We start from the raw sequence: 23,589 nt of genomic DNA, 5'->3' as shown, positions 1-23,589 counted from the left end.
AACTACCTAATGTGTATAATGTACACTATTTAGATGATGGGCCACACAAAAAGCCCAGACTTCGGCACTATAAAATATATATCCATGTAACAAAACTACACCTGTACCCCTAAATCTATAAAAATAATAATAAAGAAGAAAGCACAGCATATTAGTAATAAAGGTCAAGTTAGCTCTGCAATTAAAGCCTACCATTTTATTAAAATACACACAGATTTTAAAGTTTTAAAGTATCATTTGGATCAAGATTTTATACCTTATTACCAAACTATTAGATTTTTAATTTAAGCCCTAGATATTGAGTATTTTTTAAAAATAACAAACTCAAAAAGATACCTGTTTTTTTGTAACTATCCATTCTTAAATTGGATGTAAGAATAATTTCTCAAATTATTTTGTTAGGTGTGAGATTTTAGCTTTTATTTTACTTCTTTATTCTTTCTTGTATTGTTCACCTTTAGAAAAAATAATAGCATGTGTTTTAAATTTTTATTTCTTATATTAAAAGGTAATATTAAAATAATAAACTTGACTTTTTCTTTTGGTGTACAGTTCTATGAGTTTTAACATATGCATAGATTCGTGTAGATGCCTACTCTCAGGATTCAGAACAGTCCCATCACCTCCAAAATGCTGCCCTATGGAGGCACAGCCTTCCCTCACTCCCAACCCCAGGAATCCACTAATCTCTTCCCGCCTTTTCCAGAATGCCATACAAATACAATCCTACAGGAGCAACCTCTGAGAATGCTTTCTTTCATTTAGCATGTCTTTGAGATTTACCCATTTTTTACACATCAATGGTTCATTCCTTTTTATTGATGAAAAATATTCCATTGTATGGGCACACCAGTTTGTTTACTGTTCACCTGCTGAGTTACATTTGGCTTGTTTCCTGTTTGAGGTGATTATGAATAGAGCTGCTATGAATATTCATGTACAGGTTTTTTAGTAGACTGAAATCATTTTTTAAATACAAAAGTCATACAAAATTTGCCCAATACAAACATGGAATCATCCTGGCAAATTAACAAGAACATTAACCTAAACTTAGAAGATGAAATATGGTTTCTTGTGATGCTCTGAGTGCATAAGTAGAGAAGAGTTAATTCTCCTCCAGTAATCCCAGGTATGCTGACTCTACCACTTTCTTGTGGGGGCTTGAGAGAAGAGCAAAGGAAAGAGGAGCATCGGCACAACCCAGTGGGCCAGGGCAACTCCCAGTGCCACGCACTGCCGGACACCAATCCCCACCTCTGACTCATTTTCTGTAGACCACTGTTTTTATGGTGGAATTCAGCAGATTCTCTCTTCTTAGGAGATAACATAATTAAGTCCTAAGTCCTTGACAATCACTATTTAAATTCAAGAAGTAGGTTAGAAACAAGTAACTGTGACAATATGAAGAACCCCAATGTTCTCTCTAGAAAGAAGAACAGAAAATAAAAAGGTAACTGGATAAACCATTGTAGATAGAACATTATATAGAAATGTCCATGTACAGTAGAAATCTATTGATAGAACAGAATAGAAAACACACACTGGACCAAATTATGGATAAGAATTTAATATATGGCAAAGCAGACATTAAAAACAATAGAGGAAGAAGGATTATGTAATAAATGGTGGTGGGAAAAATAGATTATCTATCTGAAAAAAATTTAACTTGGATACCTACCACCTTATATTAGGATGTATTTTATTTTGTTTTAAAGAATAAGAAAACAAGCAGAGTAGAATGGAGTTTTTATCAAGCCTGAGTGAAAATGATGAATTTATAGATTTTAAGCAACAGAAGATGTTCCAAAAGAAGATTAATGTATTTGATTATATTAAAATGTAAACTTTGAAACAATGAGGCATCATGTAAATGAAAGGGAGATAGCAAGCTGAGAAAAATAGCTGTGGCACTTATGACAGAAAAGGGTTGTCTTTTGATAATTACCTAATTATTGAAAAATTATTAAACAAGTGATAAAAATTAACTTAAAAAACTATCAATGGGGCCATTAACCAATTAGGACATGAAGAGAATTCACATTAGAGGAGACACAGTTAGTCCATAGGGACATGGAAATGTCCAGCCTCAGTATCACTCCAAGAAATAGAAACTATTAATAAAACAATAACAAGGCACCACTTTATACCTCATAAGTGATCAATATTTTAAAACAATGGTAATATTCAAGGCTGGAAATAATATGAAACTAGAGCACTCCCACAACTTTGATAGCAATGTAAATTGCTACTCTTTTGAGAGAACAATTTGGCAACCCTTATAAAAATTCACAAATGCAAAAGGTGATGTAGCAAGATGGCAGAATAGGAGGTCTCAGCTTCACTACACCCTTCCCTCACCCCATGGAAAGTTCAACCAATAACTATCCACAGACAAGAACACCTCGGTGAAAATCCCCATGGTTGGAAATAAGCCTGAGTCACCTGTATGGTCCACAGAATGAAATAAAAACCACATGTAAAGGGGAAAAGAAACAGTTTCACTTTGACTGCATTGCCCCTCCCTCTCCCCCAAGTTGGCACAATGCCACACAGAGAAGATTCCCCAAGGACTACAGTTTCTACAGAGGGAAAAGAGAACCAGCTCCCGTAGCATTCCAAGACACTTCCCAGGAAGTCCACTCCCATCTGACCTCAAAGGGAACACAAAGGAAAACATCATGGTTAGATCATGTGGGGTTAGTTAGAAACAACGCAAGGAGGTGGAGACCATAGCTACCAACACACAGATCTTAGGGTTAGCCCTGTGTATCTACCAGTGGTGGTGCACGAGGTATCATGTAAATGAAAGGGAGATAGCAAGCTGAGAAATGGAATGAGAAGGTCCAAAAAATATTTAATAGATTTAATAGGAGTTCCAGAAGAAAAGACCAGTGAGCATGAAGTGGAGAGAATATTCAAAGAATAATAGCTGAGAACATTCTACAATTCATGAAAAATACTAATTCTCAGATTGCAATAGCATGAATCTAAAAAGGTTAAATGGACAGATCTCTATACCAAGACACATGTAGGGAAATTGTGAAGTAACAAAAATAAAATCTTAAAGACAATTGGAAAAAAAATCACCTGTGAAGGAATGAGAGTCAGACTGACAGCAGACTCTCACGGCAACAATGGAAGCCAGAGGCCATGAAGAGAACCTTCCCAGCAAAGAGAAAACAGCTCTCAAACAAGAACTTTGTTTCCTGCTAAATTCTCATTAAATAGTAAGGGGAAAATAAAGATTTTTTCCAAAACAAATACTGAGCTCACTACTCACAGGATCTCACTAAAAGGACTATCCAAGGACACACTTCATGAAATCAGCTCCAGATAGAAGGAGATGTAAGAAGCAGTGATGGACAAACAAGCTGGTAAACATGGGAAAACCTGAACAGCATGGACCATGTAAAACAATAATAGCAAGAATAACTACTTCAGGTACTTCCAAAACAAGGCAGAAGCAAAACACACATCAATGATAACACGTCAGTTGAAGGTGCTTGTTTTATTCAGGACAGTAGAAATATTAATTAACTATAGACTTTATAAGTTTAAACACATGTGAAAAATTTAAGGAAAACAATCTTAAGAATAGAACTAAAAGTATTTAAGTCTTAAAACAGTAAAAGAAAAGAAGAGTCATAAAGAAAACTCAGCCAGTACAAAACAAGACAGAAAAGGAATAAAGAAAAGAAGGAGCAGAAGAAGTCACAGAAAATACAAAATAAGTGGTAGGGAAAAAATCCAAACACATCAATCACAATAAATGAAAGTAGACCAAACTTGACAGTTAAAAAAAAAACAAACATATTTTCAATTTGGAATTTAAAAAATATAGATATTACTATATGCTATTTTATAAGAAATACCTAAAATATCAGAATAAAAATAAAATAATGGGAAAAGATATACATGACAAACACTATATTTTAAAAAACTTCTATGAGTATTTATTTATTTTTTGAGACAGGTCTCATTCTGCCGCCCAGCCTGGAGTACAGTGGCACAATCATAGCTTACTGCAGCCTGGAACTCCTGGGCTCAAGCCATCCTCCTGACTCAGCCTCCCAAGCAGATGGGACTATAGGTGGGCACTACCACGCTTGGTTAATTTTTCTATTTTTTGTAGAGACGGAGTCTCATTCTTGCTCAGGCTGATCTCGAACTCCTGGCCTCAAGGAATTCTCCCACCTCAGCCTCCCAAAGTGCTAGGATTACAGGTGTGAGCCACCATGGCCAAGCCTATAAGTATTTTAATATCAGATATGATAGACCATAAAAGGCATTCATACGGATAAGAAAAGGTGATTATATAATAACAAAGAAACAGTCGGCCAGGAAGATATGACAAATCCGTACTTCAGATATATGTGCTAGGAGACATGTATATAATACATAATTCATAGTCTTAGCACTTGGGTGTTCATTCTGATGTTGTTTCTTGTGTCCTGTTTCTACTGAGAACTCTGGGTGAATGTGCAAAAGACTCAGCAAAAGGGACCTAAAAATCCCTGGGTCCCTGGCTAGAACAGTTTATAGCAACACCACAACCCTGGCCACCCTTAGCCCCCATTGTATTCTTTACAGACATTGTCACTCTGGTGAGCCACTCTGGGTTGGGACTATTTGTTATTTGATTCTGCATTTTTAGCACCTACCACCATGTCTGGTAGAGAAAGGCACTCAATCAACGCTAGCTGAATGACAGTTTATGCATCCACTAAAATTATAATTTTGAAGACTATGAAGCCAATTGAAAAATGTCTATAATATGCATTTCTATTTTAAAAGCACAACATAAAACTATAGAGGTACTCTGGTTACAAAAATTATATATTTATATAGGTACAAAATGGAAGACAATGTGGAACAGTGAAAATAGTAAATTTGTTAGGTAAGGTCAATGGTGGCTTTTTGTTTTTAATTTTTATTATTGCTATTAAATTATTATTTGTATAATTTTAAAAATGAAATAAGAAGAAATGACTATAAAAGTTTAGCTATCCAATAATGTAATTCCTGAAAACTTTCACCATATATAAGAAGGACAATAGAGTTGTCTTCTAAACCATGGCAATATTTACTCCTAGGGCCAGATTTCGCTTTTCACCATAAAAACCATAATGTTAGTACACAGTGATTCTCTCTGGACCCTCTCTCTGGCACTACCGAGGAAAGTGCAGTGCTGTGGGGAGCGGATGCAGCTGCTACAGCTTCATGCTGTGTTTGCCTTCCCCTTCTCTCATGCCTCTCCTTTCTAGGAGCTCCCCAGGCATCCACCAATTACCCAGAGTTTTACAGCACAATATTTCCTTTAGCTTCCACCCTACTTCCCCTGAGAAAAGGCTCTCGGCCTCACCTGGATAGAAAACCAGGTAAATTAAAGAGGATATTCCTTACCCAGATTTTTGTCTATAATATACCATTTCCAACTGAAAGGAACTGGGTTCCTTGGAGAAATGGCTAATGCCAGGTCCGGGCAGGAGATGTACAAGATGAGCCTGAAGAGTTTTGTCACAAGAGAAATCAAGAAAGCTATCCAAGACTATTTGGGTCATGTCAACAAGACTCAGGAGCAAACTTGAAAAGGCTTCTACTGGCCCAGATAGAACAAACTGAGCATCAATAAGAATAATAACTGTAATGAATTTAGACACATAAAATATGTTTAAATTCATGAGTTCATAATAATTATTAAGAAAAATAATTAAGAAAAAACACTCATTGATCACTTTTGGAGGATGCTAGGGAACTAGTTCATTATTTTGGAAAGTAGAAAATGAAGAGAAAGAATCAAGCATATCCTGTCTTTCTCACACTAATGGTGCCTCACTGGTACCAAATAGTAGGAGGGGGCTGTTTTCATACAGAAGTACTCCACCAACAAAGAGAAGAAATGATAGACAAAGAATATCACCACTTTATAATCTCTAGTACTAGAGTTAATAAATCTAGGTATGATCAACAAAGGTTGCTAAGATCATAAAAGAGACAACCTGTCAGTATATGTTTGCCACCACCTATCTTGCCAAAGAAACTGTGAACAGAGGTCTATACAACTAGCTATCAATTTAGGGAAGGGAGTTGGGGGAGGGAGACAGGGAAATATGTTAAATGTCACTGGAGGTTGCAATCAGTCAATTCTAGAATTTAAGAAAGTCCACAAAACAATCTAGATTACTTCTAAAATTAATAAATAAAGCATATAGATTTTTAAAAACTGTGGTAGATTAACCAATTGCAATGTACTGACTTAATATGGATTGTGATTTAAAAAAATTATTGAAGAAAACATGAGATATGCAGTTAAATTTGAACCTTGACTGGATATTTATTAATATTATTGATAATACTATTAGATGTGAAAAAAGTATTTTCACCTTGTTTTTAAAAAGAGTTCTTATCTTTTAGAGAGATATGGGGAAATATGATGTCTTGTATTTATTTTAAAAATATCCAGGATTAAGGAAAATAAGCAGGGAAACAGATGAAATCAACTAGCCAGGACTTGAACATTGTTAAAGCAGGGTAGTGGGTGTGTTAGCAGATTCATTATATTATTCTCTTTATGTTTGTATATGTTTAAAATTTTCAATAATAAAAAGTCTAAAACATTAATAAAAAATAAATGAAGCTGTTCCTTATTCTCACAGTTGACGTTTAGGGAAAAAATGTCAAGGAAACAATGGGACTCTTACCTTTTCATTAACTGGATAAAAACTCTTCTTGGTAATTGGTATACAAAGGTGTCAAAGACAATCTTTAGGTAATTAAAAGACACATAACCACTTTTAGATGGGTCCCCTGCACCGAGAGCCTTTTCAATCTTTTCATAGGACTTCCCAAACTGCAATAAATTAAAATTAGAGCATGGCATTCATGAAAATCAACTTCATGGAGCTATTCAACCATTTTATTTTTACCAAAACTTCTTCACATTTTCCTCTCCAAAAACTGATCAAAAAGGTTACTATGGCATGTACTGAACTTCAAATGTTTAATTGATGAGCTCACTACAAAACAGTATTCCCAGTCACAGCTATTCAATTGACAAGGCAGACAAGTTTCTCAGGGAAAAACAGCACATATAATAGCTCCACCTCAAATTTCAGAGCTAAAAATACTTGCTGGATCTGCCAGTTTGATACATCTTTCTTAATAAACGTTCAACCATTCCCTACTGTGAGCCCACGCTACGATTCTCCTGATTAAGTCAGGCCAATCAAATAAAAAGACTGGTAACATTTTTTAAAAATAGTAGTAGTTTTTAAAGTAAGGAAAATAATTAATATAAGGACTGTATAAACATAGTATACACTGGACATTTCTTTATCATTCTTTTTTAAATGGCAAATTACAAAGAACCTAGATGAATGAGCTTTGCTTATAGGACTTCTAAAATGCAATAATGTAGGTTAATCGCTGATTTTTATATGACTTATAAAAATACTGTGAAGATTGTTTTTTATTTCCAAAGGTTTTCCTGCTGTTTACTATTGAGTAATAACAATATTCTTCAATATTTTCAATGCTCTTACTTTTCTAAATTCAATTTTTTCTGCTAACTGGGATAAGAAGATAAGCAAAAGAACCATCAATTTGGTATAAAAAGTGACTTTCTTAAAAAGCTGCTAGAACATGGAATTATATGTACAAGAGTCTCGATCCACTAAAAGAATAAGAAGCATATTCATTAAATCTTCCTTAGGGTGCACAGGAATATTGGAACTCCAAAGGGAAAAATCTTTAAAAATATTATGAGACCTATATTTCTTAAAGAAGACCTAAGTTTCTTAGGAAGTTACATAAAATTAACCCAAAATGTGGCTAAATTTGCCCATGTCTCTTTCAGGGAGGTGAGTTACATCTGACACACTGCCTGGGGGAAACTGAATCAAGAGCCTGGTGTGGAGGAGGGTCTCAGTGTATTTATTGGACTAATGAAGCCCATTTCTAATATCTTAATGACATTTGGTCTCCAGTATTTTTTTTCAGGAGAGCAGTTCTGAATGATCAAGAGCTTTTAGAAAAAGAACAAAGTATGAAACAGAAATACCGTCTTTGTGACAGTAGTATCTTTTTACAAATTTTCATTGTTACTGTTCATAAAGAAAGTACAAGCCTAGTTTTAAAAAATGCAAGCAATTCAGCAAAGTATAAAAAAGGAAATAAAAATGCCTGGAAGTCTCACGATCCACAATTTTGTATATAGTGTTCCAAAACCCTCAACATGATCATATAAACATATATTATAATTTTATAAAAATGGAATCATATTACATTTTCAGGTTAGACAAGTGCTTTTTTTTAATTTTCTCTATGGTGTACAGACATTGTTGACATAGACAAGTGCTTTCTTCATTTAACAATGTGTTATGAAATTTTTCCCGTAAGAACTAGCATGTATCTATATGATTCTTTTAAATGATATATAGTATGCCATTACATTATTGAGGGACCAGCAAAGGGTACACCATTTTCCATCCTTATCATCTTTATGCATTGAATTTTTGTAAACATTTCCCTGATCCCAAATCTAAATAAAGTGCCTGCTGTTATTCTCTCACCTAACATTCTGGCCTTTTCTGTCATATGAATTAAAAAAATTATTATTTATGAATGTGTTTATTCATTTAACATTTCTCTCCCTGATGTAAGGTCGCGTGATCTCTATGACAGCAAACACTGTGTCTGTTTTGTTCACTAATAATTATAATATCTACAATAAAGCCACAATATTGGCATGTGGTAGGCACTCAATAACTATTTGTTAAAAGTGAATATATTTATACCAAAAATCTTCTAAACAAAAGTTGCAAGATATAAAAAGCTATTCAACACATTAGTAATCAGGAAAATGAACATTAAAATCATAGCTGAGATACCATTTCATCTGGATCTGACTGGCAAGTATGTAAAAGCCTGACAATATTAAGTGTTGGTGAGCATGTGGAACAACAGGAATTATCATCTGCTTCTGGTGGGAGTGTAAATTGATATTGTGGAAAACAATCTAACGCTGCCAATTAAATCTGAGGGGCATGTTGTCAACAATCTAGCAAGCAATTCCACTTCTAGGTGCATTTGTCATTCCTAGCTACAAACCCTGGCACCTGTGCACCAGAAGCTATGTCTGCAGCCATTGATAGTGGCATTGTTTGGATTAACACAAACAGGATGCAGCCCAAATGTCCATCCATAGGAGAAAGTATATCTTGTGTGCTAGTTAGATAATAGAAACTGCACAGCAGTGAAAATGATAATACAGCTACATCCACAATGTGTGTGTGTGTGTGTGTGTGTGTGTGTGTGTGTGTGTGTGTGTGTGTGTGAATCTCATCCTGAGCATGAGGCGGCTAGAAATAGATGGCTTCGCAGCTATGCAAACATAGAAAGAAAGCAACATTAGGCAAAAGACAAATAACCCAGTCTGTGAGAAAACATAACATAAAAAATAAATACATTCCCTGCAAGAATTTCATGCCACAAAAAGGAACTAAATAAGAAAATTAATTAATGAAAAGAAAATCGTGAAGATGATAAAACAATGAAAGAGATGAGAGGGGATAAGCTAAGAAAATAGAAGCTAAGAAAATAGAAGACAAAAATAACATAATTATAGGAACTAATAAATTGGAAACAGCAAGAATAAGAGACAAAAATGAAATTTAAAATAATATTAAAGCAGTGGCTGGAAACCATGAAGGCAGAGGAAAGAAGAAAAGGACTAAAGCAACTTGAGAGAAGACGACAGCTATCAAGGATAAGCAAAGATGATCCAATATAAGAATAACTGGGAATACCACTGAAGAAAGGATGGAGGGAGGAAGAAAGAAAGACAAGGAGAAAGAGGGACAGGGGATATGATTTAGTAATACGACACAGGAAATTTTCCTGAAACGAAGGAAGAATGAATCTGTATGTCAAAAGAACACACTGTGTTCCAGGAAACTTTGTCAAAATGTTCCATGCCAAGACATAGCTTAGTTTTTCTTTTTTAATTTCAAGGATCAAGAAAAAAATACTTTAGGCATCCAAGTAGAAAAAGGAAATCACCTACAAGGGGAAAACAATCTGCTTGACCCAGGTTTCTCCACAGCATCATGCAGTGCCGGAAGACAATGGAAAAAATATTTAGTGCATTATGAGGAAAAGAAAGTACGATGGAAGAATTACACACAGCCAAGCTGCTGTGCAAGTATAGAATCAAAAAGCACATAGTCTCAAATATGAAAAAAAATAAAGGGAAAAGCACCCATGAGCCTTTCTTAAGGAAATTACTTGACAGTGAAATCCAGCCAACCAAAAAATACATCAAAATAAAGAACTCTGAGAGAGATAAACTGGGGTAAGCGTTGAGCTATAGTGATGCACACTAAATTCGTGTAAATATAAAACAGAGTCAAAAACAACATGGGGAATTATGGTGACTGAACAAAATATAAATATTATAAACTTGACTAAGGACAAACTATAAACAACAAAAATTGTGACGTGGGAGGGAGGGGTAAGGATAAAAACACAAGTGCCCGTGACTTCGAGTTCCTAGCAGAAAGCCAGCCCATGCTGTCTGTAATTGAAACATCCTTCAAAAACATCATAAGTTCTCCAGCTCTTAATGGCTTTTTAAATCTCTTTTCTTATCTAGAGTCCCCTTGGTTACCTAATATGCCTTGTAGGAAACAAATATTCGTCCAAAGTTCAAAAATGTTTGCGGTTTCTCTTGAGGCCAGTATTGTAGGGGTAAGAGCAAGGACAATAAAGCTACACTGCTTGGGCTTGTTTAAACTTGGCTCCAGTACTTACTGGCAAGTCATTTAAGCCTGCATGCCTCAGTTTCCTCAACTTAAAACTGGGATAACATTAATACCTAACTCCTGGAGTTGCTGTGAAGACTAGATAGAATACCTAGAGAACACTTAGAACACTGCCTAGCACCTAGGAAGCCCCCATAAAAGGGTTAATTATAATGGTGATCATGACATTACCTTTCATCTGGTAAATTTAAGGAAATTTAAATTAAATATATTTTATTTGTTTGTTTGTTTTTAAGAGATGAGTCTCACTGGGTTACCCAGGCTGGACTGCAGTGGCACAATCATAACTCACCTGCAGCCTCGAACTCCTGGACTCAAGTGATCCTCCTGCCTTAGCTTCCCAAGTAGCTGGAACTAAAGGTGCTAAATGTTTTATTTTTTAAAAGGAACATGATCCTCTTCTTATAAAACTATTTCTATCTACGTATCCACTCACCCACCCACCAACCCACCCACTGTGCAGCCATCCTTCTATATATGGATGAAGAGAGGTCTAGAATTATGTTCACCAAATGTTGCCTTTGATTATTTCTGGGTGGTGGACTGTGAATAATTTATTACTTTCTTCTTTGTACTTTTCAGAATTGCTTACATTTTTTGTATGTTCATGGATTTTGTAATGGTCATGTTTTTATGAAAACAATAAAGTCATTAACAACATAGAGAAAACAAGTGTTACCAATTTACCAACAGACATTAAAGTGCTCACTTCTCTCACACCCTTACCAATACTGGCCTTGCTAGTTTTTCTTCATTGACATTTTCCATTGAAAATTTTATATTAATAATTTGTAAAAGTTCTATGTATGTCAGGAAGAGTTATTATTTAATTGTCATTTATGTTGCACATATTTTGCCAAGTTTATCATATGTTTATACAAAGTTTTGCTGTATAAAACCTTTTTCATTTTCATGTAGTCAAATTTATCAGTCTTTTCCTTTATGGCTTTTGGGCTTTACTTCATGCTTAAAAGAGATCCTAAATTTCAAGGCTAAAAATTTTTCACTCATACTGTTTATTTTTAAATTTAAATAGTTGATACATATAGAATTTATTTTCGATGAAGAGTAGAAGATTACAAGCTTACTTTTCCCAAAATGGCTGGCTAGTGACTTATTTCAATAATTACTGAATAATCCACTCCCTGCTCCCATTATATTTTATTGAAATGCCTCATATCATAGGTTAAATTCACATATAAAGATTGGTTCATTATCCAACTATCCTTTTAAAACAGTTTGAATGTCCATTGCTGGGCCAGTGCTAAAAAGACTTAAAAGTCTTAACTTTTAAGCCTTTATAAAATATTTTATATGTGATAGAATAAGTACTCTTTTGAAAAATTATAATTTTTTGAAAGAAAAAATATATATTCAGATACAGTGAGAGCAGGCATTAATACTAAATCTTCCAATCTAAGAATTAGAAAAGACCTCTTCATTTATTCAAGTTTTCCTTTATGTTACTCAATAAAGTTATATCATTTCTTTATATAAGTCTTATATGTTTATTATTAGAGTTAGTACATGAAAGTTAGTACATTAGAGTTAGTAGCAGAAAGGATGTACTTAACAATTGGTTTCTCATGGCCATCACTATTAGCAATAGTCTTACTGTTACTATTGCTGCTTTTAGGAGATGGAATAGGTTTTAGGGCTTGAGGACACATAGGCAAGATCAAAAGAAATTTTAGAAATAATGTCTAGTCCTTAGTTTTCTACAGTTGTCTTCTTTGCTATGTTTATACTCTAGATAACTGTGGCTTTAGGAAAACATTCTCACCTCTTTGCAAAAGGTCCTCTCAATTTCATCTAAGGAGTAGGTTTTCCCGGTATCTTCAGGTGACACAGAATTGAGTAAATGCTCCTTTTTGGAATTTTTGCCTTGTTGACACTCTAATGAGACATCTATTAAAACAAAATAGCTTTAGTTTATTAACATTGTCAAAGGTAAATTTAAATATTGTTTCCTCTTAATCATCACCAGTCTGGCAAAAATTAAGACTTGAATAAACCAAGAAAATGATGAACCGTCTAATAAATTGCATTGAAATGACTGGATGAACATTCTGGAAAAAATAAAATTAGTCTCCTACTTGTTATGTTACTCTAGGATAAACTCTAGATAGAGTGAAATGTACATTAAATGGAATTTAAAAATCATAAAAGTAGTAGTAGAAAATTAAGATGACTATTACATAATACATAATCTTTGTGTGAGATTGCCTTTCTTGCTGTGAAGAAACCACTAATGCCAGAAATGATTTAAATAATGGATAGGACTGACAATATAAATACTTAATATTTTTGGCTTAAAAAACCCACAAAAATAACAGTGAAAAAATGAGTAAGGAAAAAATATTGCTAACATACATGAGAAATACTGGTCAATTTTCATAATATATGAGTAGCTCTTATGAATCAATAACATAAACATAAATACCCAATAGAACAGTAGACAGAGGTTATAGACAGGTAATTCACATAAAAAGAACTAAAAAAAGTCCAATAAATGTATGAAAAACTTCTCAAGCTCATTGATAATTTTAAAAGTTAACATTTTTTTTCTGCCAGTAAAATAGGCAAGGATTAAAGGAAATGGTAAGAACCATTTCTGGCTTGTGTATAAAAATCTCATACTTGAATATACTTAAATCCCCTTCCAGAACTTTATAATCATGGAATAACAGGACCATTCAACAGATGTATATGGATAAGGATATTTTCTGTACCATTTGTAAGAGAAAAAAATTGAAACAATCTAAATGCCCATTAATAGAAGATATCTTTTATAGATTATGGTTCATCAAATCTATGAAATACTATCCAGACATTAAAAACAAAGATGCATGTCTAAATTAATGGATGTGGAAAATTTTTCTTGCTATATATTGTTTCATGATTTTAAAAAGGACAATTAGCATAATTTAATTTTCATTTTAAAACATTTTTTTATCTTCCTATCTATCCATTCATCTATCCATGTATGCATCAGAAGCAAATCTGGGAGATAATACACCAAAAAGAACACAGCAGGCCAGGTGTGGTGGTTCACGCCTGTAATCCTAGAACTCTGGGAGGCCGAGGTGGGCGGATCATTTGAGCTCAGGAGTTCAAGACCAGCCTGAGCAAGAGCAAGACCCTGTCTCTACTAAAAAAATAGAAATTAGCTGGACAACTAAAAAACAAAACAAAACAAAATTATATATATATATTTATGTATATTTATATATATATATAAAATTAGTGGGGCATAGTGGCACATACTTGTAGTCCCAACTACTTGGGAGGCTGAGGCAGGAGAATTGCTTAAGGAATTTGAGTTTGCTGTGAGCTAAGCTGATGCCACGGCATTCTAGCCCAGGCAACAGAGTAAAACTCTGTCTCAAAAAAGAAAAGAACACAGCACTAGGATTCAAGTGGTAGGATTACAGGGAACTGTTATTTTGGGCCTTTTTGTTTTCTGGCCTTTTTTTAGCAAGCAGGTATTACTTTTATAATAAAAGAGAATGAAATAAATCTAAAATATAGCCACTTTCTTTCTCAAAGTCGACTGCAAAGAATCACAAATGGTTTCCCAGATTTATTTCCTAAAATGCCTGAAAATAAGCTTCAGTCAAATTAAGCCTACTTAGCTACAATTAACAAACTGCCAGTCATCTGGAATTCCATTTCCTATCTCTTAAAAAAAAAAATGTCTCTCCCCACCACCCCCATGGCTTCCTCTGGGCTACATAATAAAACACAAAGTTGGTCCTTCAGAACATGGTCTGGAATTCTATGGCCTCAGTGGGCTGAGAATGAAACATGGGATCTTGGAGCACACAAGGGGCAAGAGGCCTCACTGAAAGATAAGAAAGCCAAGTCACACAACCAGGATCTGACTTGGTCCAGCACACAGAGGTCTCTGGACCCCTCTCTGAAACTTCATCCTGTCCTCACTCCCCTGTGACAATGGTACTCTAAAGGCGATTCATGGGAACACACCCACAGCACCCCTAGGGAAGCCCACTTGTACTCTGTTTAAACTATATGCCCTGCTTGGGAGGGTGGAGCGGGGTAAGGTGTGAGGCCTGCCCTTGGGAGCTGGGAGTCCAAGACCTGGTGCACATGCGCTGTAGCTGCTTTCCCAGGCTGGCTGGCAGAACCCAGGGGTGGCACATTCAGTGACTCCTCTCTCACCACAATTACACCAGGTTTCATTCTTTAGTGCAGCCTAGTGATTCCTGCCACCTTTTGATTTTCCCAAAATTTCCTCTGAAGGATCCTTGCTAATTTGAAACAGGTAAAGAAGAAATCCAAAACTTAAAGTGGGTTATATACGTCATAAGTGCAGCAAAAGAAAACTAGCTCCCCAATATCATTTCTTCATGCACCCAAATAGATGGTGCTTTTGATAAGCAAGATGGTGATGGCTTATTAAGAACCCAAAGTAGCCAAAGCAGAAGTATGCAAAATTGATAGGATATATTGTTCTATATTTAGAAAAGTCAAAGCTAATGGGTTGCTGCAAATATGAAATAGAGACTCTCCTACAGAAGAAAGCAACAAACCTATAAACAGCTCTTGGTAATTAGATCTTATATAACATATCCCCCCAGACATGAACATACAGTAGCAAGTTTTATCCTTATCATTCATAATTCACACAGAGTAGAAAAGTAGGAGTTCATATTAAATCTAGAAATGGATACAAAGAATTCTTTAGAATTGTGATTAATTATGGATGTGAAATTTTTGGAACAAATGCAAATAGGTAAAGTATATATATATTTTTTCTAAGCTTTATAGGTCTTGTAAGGTAAAGTATATTTTTAAATTATTACTCTCTTAAGAATATTTTCCAAAAATGCTGAAACCATCATACAGAAAACAAATACAGTTGACCCTTGAACAACATATGTTTGAACTGTGTGGATCCACTCATGTACAGAATTTTTTCAATAAATAATGGGAAAATTTTTCAGAGATTTGGAACAATCTGAAAAAAATTCACAAATGAACTATGTAGCCTAGAAATATTGAAAAACTTAATTAGGTATGTCATTAATACATAAAAATTACATAGATACCAGTCAATTTTATTATTTACTACCATAAAATATACACAAATTTATTATAAGAACTTAAAATGTATCAAAACTTTTGCACAAAAACACCTAACAGACCTTGAATGGCTCCATTCACAGTTGAGAGAAATGCAAACCAATGTAAAGAGTCAAGGCTAACACATTGACTATCTCACTAGAAAAAAAAATTTTTCTTTGGGGCCACAGTGTTTTATTATGAAAATAGAATAAAAACTTCAAAAACAAATGATCCCTTCTAATTTAATGAAAAATGTGTTATTTTTTATTGTTTTCTGTGTGTTTGTTTTCTGAGTTCTTGCAAATTGAAAAACAGATATCATAGTTCCCAAGGTGAAGAGACATGTGAGCTACCTATGCTTCACGAGGCCCTGGACTCAAAACTAACGTGAGTTAAATACAACTCACATGCAGTTAATGTATTAAATCATAACTCCATAAAATTAACTGTAGTACATACTGCATTACTGTAATAAGTTCATAGCCACCTCCTGTTGCTATGCTGTGAGCTCAAGTGCTGCAAGTATCTGCTTAAAATGCCATGTGATGCTAATTATCTCCATGTGAGCAGTTCTTCCCTCCAGTAAATTGCACATTGCAGTAAAAAGTGATCTCTTGCTGTTCTTGAATATTTTTCATTGCGTTTAGTGCAATACCATAATCCCTGAATACCAGGAAACCCATACAGAATGGCACTAGTGATGCTGGAAATTCTTCCAAGAAGCAGAGAAAAGTCATGACATTACAAGAAAAAGTTGAATGGCTAGATCTACACCATACATTGAGGTCTGCAGCTGCAGTTGCCCACCATTTCAAGACAAATGAATCCAACATAAAGACTCTTGGAAAAAAAGAAAAAGAAATTCATGAAGCTGTCACTGTAGGTACTCTAGCAGGCACAAAAACTTTGCACTTTTGGTGAAATACCTCTTTTTATCTCGTATTGAAAATGCAGCTTTTATGTAGGTGTGGGATTATAATCTAAAAGGCATACCTATACACTCTAATTCAATAAAAAGTGAAGTCATTAGACAACTTCATGCAAAAGGAAGATGAAGGATCTAAAGCTAGAGAATGTAATGCCAGCAAAGGATGGTTTGATTATTTTACAAAGAGGTTTAGCTTTAAAGATATTAAGAGACCAGGAGAAGCAGCCTCTGCCAACCAAGAGGCAGCAGACAAGTTCTCAGGCGCCATTAAGAAAATCATTGATGAGAAGGGATACCTGCCTGAACATGTTTTTAATGCAGACAAAGTGCCCTATTTTGGAAAACAAAAATACTACAAAAGACATTTACCAGTATGGAAGAGAAGCAAGTACCAGTATTTAAGGCAAGAAGGGATAGGCTAACTCTACTGTTTTGTACCAATGCAACTGGATTTATGATCAGAGCTGTCTATAAAGCTGCTAACCTTTGAGCCTTGAAGGGAAAAGATAAACACCAGCTGCCAGCCTTTTGGTTGTACAACAAGAAAGCCTGGACAATGAGAACACTTGTTTTGGATTGGTTCAAAGAATGCTTTGTCCCTAAAGTCAGAAAGTACACTTCCAGTAAGGTCTTTTAAAGTTCTTGTGATACGGAACAATGCCCCTGGCCATCCTCATGAGTTAACACTGAAGGCATCAAAGTGGTCTACTTGCTTCCAAACATAACACATAATTCAACCCCTACATCAGGGCATCAAAGGTCCTTGAATGCTTATTATACACAGTACTCTATGAAGTACTGCAGATGCCACAGGACAGAGACCCAATGGAGAGAACACCAATAGAAAAAACATCATCAAAGTCTGGAAGGATTACATCATTGAAGATGCCATCGTTGTTACAGAAAAAGCCATGAAAGCCATCAAGCCTGAAATAATAAATTCCTGCTGGAGAAAAGTGTGTCCAGATGTTGTGCACGACTTCACAGGATTTATGACAGAACCAATCAAGGAAATCATGAAAGAGATTGTGGATATGGCCAAAAAGGTGGAGGGTGAGGGTTTCAAGATATGGATCTTCGAGAAATTCAAGAGCTAATAGACACCACAACACAGGAATTAACAGAAGACGACTCCATGAAGATGAGCTTCCGAACCAGTGCCAGAGGATGGCGAAGAGGACGGAGAAGCAGCATTGCCGAAAACAACTGCCATCAGACAATCCAGCACGAGAGTTCCAATTCTTCAAGACTGCTTTTGACTTCTTTTATGACATGGACCCTTCTATGATACAGGTACTGAAACTAAAGAAAATGGTGGAAGAAGGAAAACTGTATAGAAGAAAAGAAAAAACTGTATAGAAGAAAAGAAGAAAACTGTATAGAAACAGTTTTAGAGAAATGAAAAAGGAAAAAAGTCACATAGAAATTAAGATGCATTTCTATAAAATGACACCAAGTGTGCCTGCCTCTCCTGCCTCCCCTTCCAGCTCCTCCACCTCTTCTGCCTCTGCCACCCCTGAGATACAACACCAACCCCTCCTGTTCTTCCTCTTCCTCGGCCTCCTCCACGTGAAGATGTTGAGGATGAAGACCTTCATGATGAGCCACTTCCACTTAATGAATAGTAAATGTACTTTCTCTTTTTTATGGTTTTCTTAATAACATTTTCTTTTCTCTATAGCTTACTTTATTGTAAGAAGACAGTATATAAAACATAGACAAAATGTGTGTTAGCTGTTTATGTTATCAAGAAGGCTTCTGATCAACAGTAGGCTATTCGTAGTAATAATTAAGTTTGGGGGGAGTAAAAAATTACACACAGATTTTCACCTGCACAGGGGGTTCAGTACCCCTAATACTCACATTGCTCAAGGGTCTACTGTATTATTAAAACACTGGTAGGAGATATTACAATGGCTCAAGAGAGAAATCAAAGCAACAACATCCAACCTAACAGAATGAACAGTAATCTACCTTACTTATCAGTTCTCTCAATAAATGTGAATGGCTTAAACTCTCCACTCAAGAGACATAGGCTGGCTGAATGGATAAGAAAATACAGGCCAAGGAGAGGGAAAAAATGGCGGAGTAGGGGTGCCCTCCTGGCTCTCTGCTCCCAGAGCGAAAAGTGAAGAAAGCAGATAGCCACACTCGAGCAATCTGCACTTCCACGAGACCAGCTTCGCAAGCCTGCAGACATCCACCAGGAATCGGAGGGATAAGACCATTTGCAGCCTAAAGCAAAGGTGAACCGATCATTCTTCCACAAAACTCTGGGATTCGGAGGCACACAACAGGGAGGGAGGGAGGCGCGGTTTAAGCCGCTGCCGGCGGGCAGTGGCGCCAGCCTTACCCGGTGCTGAGAAACACCCCCTCCTACACCGAGCTCCACTTTCACGTTGGTCGGGAGGTGCCTGAAGTTGGTGAGAAGTGGCAGCGCGGGACTAAGCCGTGTGGAGAGGAGACTAGAGCAGGGAACGCGCTGAGTCGCCAGAGCACACGGCGGCCGCAGTTTAAGGTGGGGGAGGGTCCGCGCGCAGCAACCGCTCTCCACGCAGCAGGAACCAGAGCCCGCTCGGGCATCTCCCTGCAGAACACTCCCAGGTCAAGGTCAAGGGGAGTTTACACAGAAGGAGGCTTCGACTTTGGATATAGAAGAGGTTTGGGATAGCACTGAGAGGTCAGAGTGTGCAAAATTAGACTCCTCGATCCATTAGGACCCCCCTCCCTCTGCCGCTCCCGCACCGCTCCCGCTCCTGCATTCCGGCGCTGACTCGGCATTCCAGCGCTGACTTGGGCTCGGGGTTTGGAGAGGAGGAGCAGAGAAAGCCCTGGTACTCGCCCCTGCCCCACCAATTTGATATTGGACCGTCTCTTGCTGCACAAGTGGCACTGACTCTGTGCTCAGAGAGTGGACCCTGCCTGGACGGGGCAGTGCTACAGGGGAGATTGCCTTTGGCGGATTTAAGGCAGAGAAACATTGCCTTCCACACTCTCCTATGACCCCGAGGCCGGCCCTGGGCTCCAAAGTCTCTGTCCTAGCCTTGGGGGCGGAGCTGAGATAGAAACTGTTCCTATTTCTGCTGCTTATCTCCACCTGGGTAATTAAAGAGACAAAAGGCAGGGAAAGGTGGGTCCCATTGACTGCCTGCCTTCCTGCTTTTGGTCAGTCTCTCCCTGCACAGGTCTCCTGCTCGCTGTGCCCAGAGTGTGGAGCCCGCCTGGGCAGAGCTGGGCCTTGCAAGAGGCAGCTGTCAGTGGTTATAAGGCAGAGATAGTTTACGACCCCCACATCTGGGGATTTGGGGCTAGGCCTTTGGCTCCAAAGTTTGTATCCCCACCTTGGGGGCAGAGCCGAGATAGAAACTGCTCCAGTTCCTGCGGCTTATCTCCACCTGTGGAATTAAAGAGACAGAACACGGGGCCTGGTGGATCTGGCTTCAGGACAATCTCTCACTGCACAGGTCTCCCGCGCTCTGTGTCCAGAGTGCAGAGCCCGCCTGGGCAGGGCCTACCATCGAGGGAAGCTGCCCTTAGCGGCTATAAGGCAGAGAGACTTTACATCTACCACCATCCTGTGTCTTGTGGCTGAGCCTTTGGCTCCAAAGTCTCTGTCCCCGCCTTGGGGGCAGAGCTGAGATAGGAATTTTCCCATTCCTACCGCTTATCTCCACCTGTGCAATTAAAGGGGCAGAAGACATGCTAGCTTCAGGCCAGTCTCTATCTGCACAGGTCTTCTGCCTTCGGTGTCCAGACCCTGGAGTTTGCCTGGGCAGGGCCGAGCCTAGTAGAAAGCAGCCTTTGGTGAATACAGTCAGAGAGACATTACGACCCACACACTCTGGTGACTTGGGGCTGGGCCTTCAGTTCCAAAGTTTCTAGCCCCACCTTGGGGGTGGAGCTGAGATAGGAACTGCTCCCATTCCTGCTATCTATCTCCACCTGTGTAATTAAGGAGACAGAAGACAGGAGGCCGCCGGAACAGCCCAGAGACCAGCAGGAAGGGTAGGGTAACTGGCTGTTTCCCCTCCACTACATCTCGGACTGCTGGCTCCCCAGTGGGTAGAGAGACCTGCAGACACCACCCCAGCGATGGCTGCCGCCAGAGAGCAACTCCACCTACTGGCTCAGAAACTAAAAAAGACGTGTGAATACCCTAATGAAAACCTAAAGGAAAGAAACAACAACTGAGCAAAATGTGAAGAAATCAGCGAAGGAACTCTGGAAATATGAAGAAAAAAATAGAAAACACACCCCCAAAGAGGAGCACCAGCCCCTTAGAAACAGACAACAACCAAAACCTGGCAACTGAAATGACAGAAGAGGAATTTTGAATGTGGATCATAAGAACACTCACCGACCTGCAACAACAACTCAATAACCAACACAAAGAAACCACAAAAAGCCTCCAGGATATGGAACAAAGGTTCACTAAAGAGATTGACACAGTGAAGAAAACTTTAACCGAATTCCTGGAGATGAAGAATCAACTCAGGGAATTACAAAATACTGTGGAAAGTCTCAAGAACAGGGTAGATCAAACAGAAGAAAGAATCTCAGAGATTGAAGATAACACCTTCCAATTAAATAAGTCAGTCACAGAGATAGAGCAGAGAAACAAGAGAAAAGAGCAAAGCCTACAAGAGCTGTGGGATTATGTGAAAAAACCTAACGTAAGGGTCATAGGGTTAGCAGAAGGGGAAGAAGACAACACTCAAGGGCTGGACAAGCTTTTTGAAGATATAATAGAGGAAAATTTCCCAGGCCTTGCTCAAAATCTCGATATACAAGTTCAAGAAACCCAGAGGACCCCTGGGAGATTCAATGCAAACAGGAAGACGTCACGTCATGCAGTCATCAGACTGACCAAAATATCAACTAAAGAGGCCCTTCTAAGAGCTGTAAGAAGAAAGAAGCAAGTAACCTACAAGGGAAAGCCAATACAAATAACACCAGACTTCTCTAAGGAGACTTTACAAGCAAGGAGAGACTGGGGCCCCACTCTCACTCTTCTGAAACAAAACAATGCCCAGCCTAGAATCTTATTCCCTGCAAAACTAAGCTTCATATATGAAGGAGAAATAAAGACATTCCCAGACAAGCAAAGCCTCAGAGAATTCACCAAGACAAGACCAGCCCTACAAGAAGTACTCAAAACAGTGTTACACATGGAACACCATAATAGAAATGCACAAATATATAAAATAAATAAATAAATAAATAAAACACCCAAAGATTAAAGGCCAGATATCTCTATGGATCAAGAGAGAAATCAAAGCAACAACATCCAACCCAACAAAATGAAAAGTAATCTACCTTACCTATCAGTTCTCTCAATAAACGTGAATGGTTTAAACTCTCCACTCAAGAGACATAGGCTGGCTGAATGGATAAGATAATACAGGTCAAGTATATGCTGTCTACAGGAAAGACATCTAACCTGCAAGGATGCATATAGACTAAAAGTAAAAGGGTAGAGATCAGAATTCCAGGCAAGTGGAAGCCAAAAGAAGGCTGGCGTGACAGTTCTAATTTCAGACGATTTAGTTTTTAAACCAACAAAAGTAGTGAAAGACAAAGAGGGTCATTATATAATGGTGAAGGGCACAGTTCAACAAGAAGAGATAACAATTTTAAATATATATGCACCCAACTTAGGTGCACCCAGCTTCATAAAGCAAACCTAACTGGAGCTAAGCAAATAGATTAATAGCAACTCCATAATCACCAGAGATTTCAACACCCCACTGATGGCTCAAGACAGATCCTCCAAACAGAAAATTAATAAAGAAATAATGGACTTAAACAAAACTCTAGAACAATTGGGTCTGACTGAAATTTACAGGACATTCTACCCCAAATCCACTGAATATACGTTCTTCTCATCAGCTCACGGGACATTCTCTAGGATTGACCATATCCTAGGACACAAAATAAACCTCAAGAAATTTAAAAAAATAGAAATCATACCATGTACCTTCTCAGATCACAGTGGAATAAAAGTAGAAATCAACCCTAACAGAAACTCACATTTCTACACAAAAATGAGGAAATTAAACAACCTCCTACTAATGATTACTTCATAAATGAAGAAATCAAGATGGAAATAAAAAAATTCTATGAAGAAAATGACAATGGAGAGACAAGTTATCAACTCCTCTGGGACACAGCTAAAGCAGTTCTGAGAGGAAAGTTTATCTCCATAAATGCCTATAACCAAAAGTCAAAAAGATCATAAATAGACAATCTATTTATGATCAACTATTTATCAATCTATTTATGAAACAACTCAAAGAGCTGGAAAAAGAAGAACAGACCAACCTCAAACCCAGCAGAAGAAGTGAAATCAACAAGATCAAATCAGAACTAAACAAAATTGAAAACAGGGAAGCTATTCAGGAGGTTAATAAAACAAAAAGTTGGTTCTTTGAAAAAATAAACAAAATTGACACGCCATTGGCTAAGCTAACGAAAAGCAAAAAAGAGAAATCTCTAATAAGCTCCATCAAGAACAAAAAAGGAGATATCACAACTGATCCCAAAGAGATACAAGATATAATTTATGAATACTACAAAAATCTTTATGCACACAAACTGGAAAATGTGGAAGAAATGGACAAATTTCTAGAAACACACAGCCTCCCTAGGCTCAACCAGGAAGAAATAGATTTCCTGAACAGACCAATCTCAAGAGCTGAAATAGAAACAGCAATTAAAAATCTCCCTAAAAAGAAAAGTCACGGTCCAGATGGT

The 23,589-nt window shown here is 37.3% G+C and overlaps 1 protein-coding gene across 1 annotated transcript in view; it reads right to left on the bottom strand.

The window, feature by feature from the left end:
- EFCAB6 (EF-hand calcium binding domain 6) overlaps nucleotides 1-23,589 on the bottom strand; it is a 244,799-nt gene that overhangs the window by 148,381 nt on the left and 72,829 nt on the right. Inside the window, exons 10-11 of the mRNA XM_012757712.3 lie at nucleotides 12,604-12,728; nucleotides 6,702-6,850 (exon numbers count right to left, since the gene is read on the bottom strand). Coding sequence (XP_012613166.2) covers nucleotides 6,702-6,850; nucleotides 12,604-12,728 — 274 coding nt within the window. The remainder of the gene's footprint in view (nucleotides 1-6,701; nucleotides 6,851-12,603; nucleotides 12,729-23,589) is intronic.

Source organism: Microcebus murinus, chromosome 10 (assembly GCF_040939455.1).
Source record: "Microcebus murinus isolate Inina chromosome 10, M.murinus_Inina_mat1.0, whole genome shotgun sequence".
Classification (NCBI taxonomy): domain Eukaryota; kingdom Metazoa; phylum Chordata; class Mammalia; order Primates; family Cheirogaleidae; genus Microcebus; species Microcebus murinus.
The sequence above is the reverse complement of the archived record's forward strand: the minus strand, read 5'-3'. Positions and strand labels throughout refer to the sequence as shown.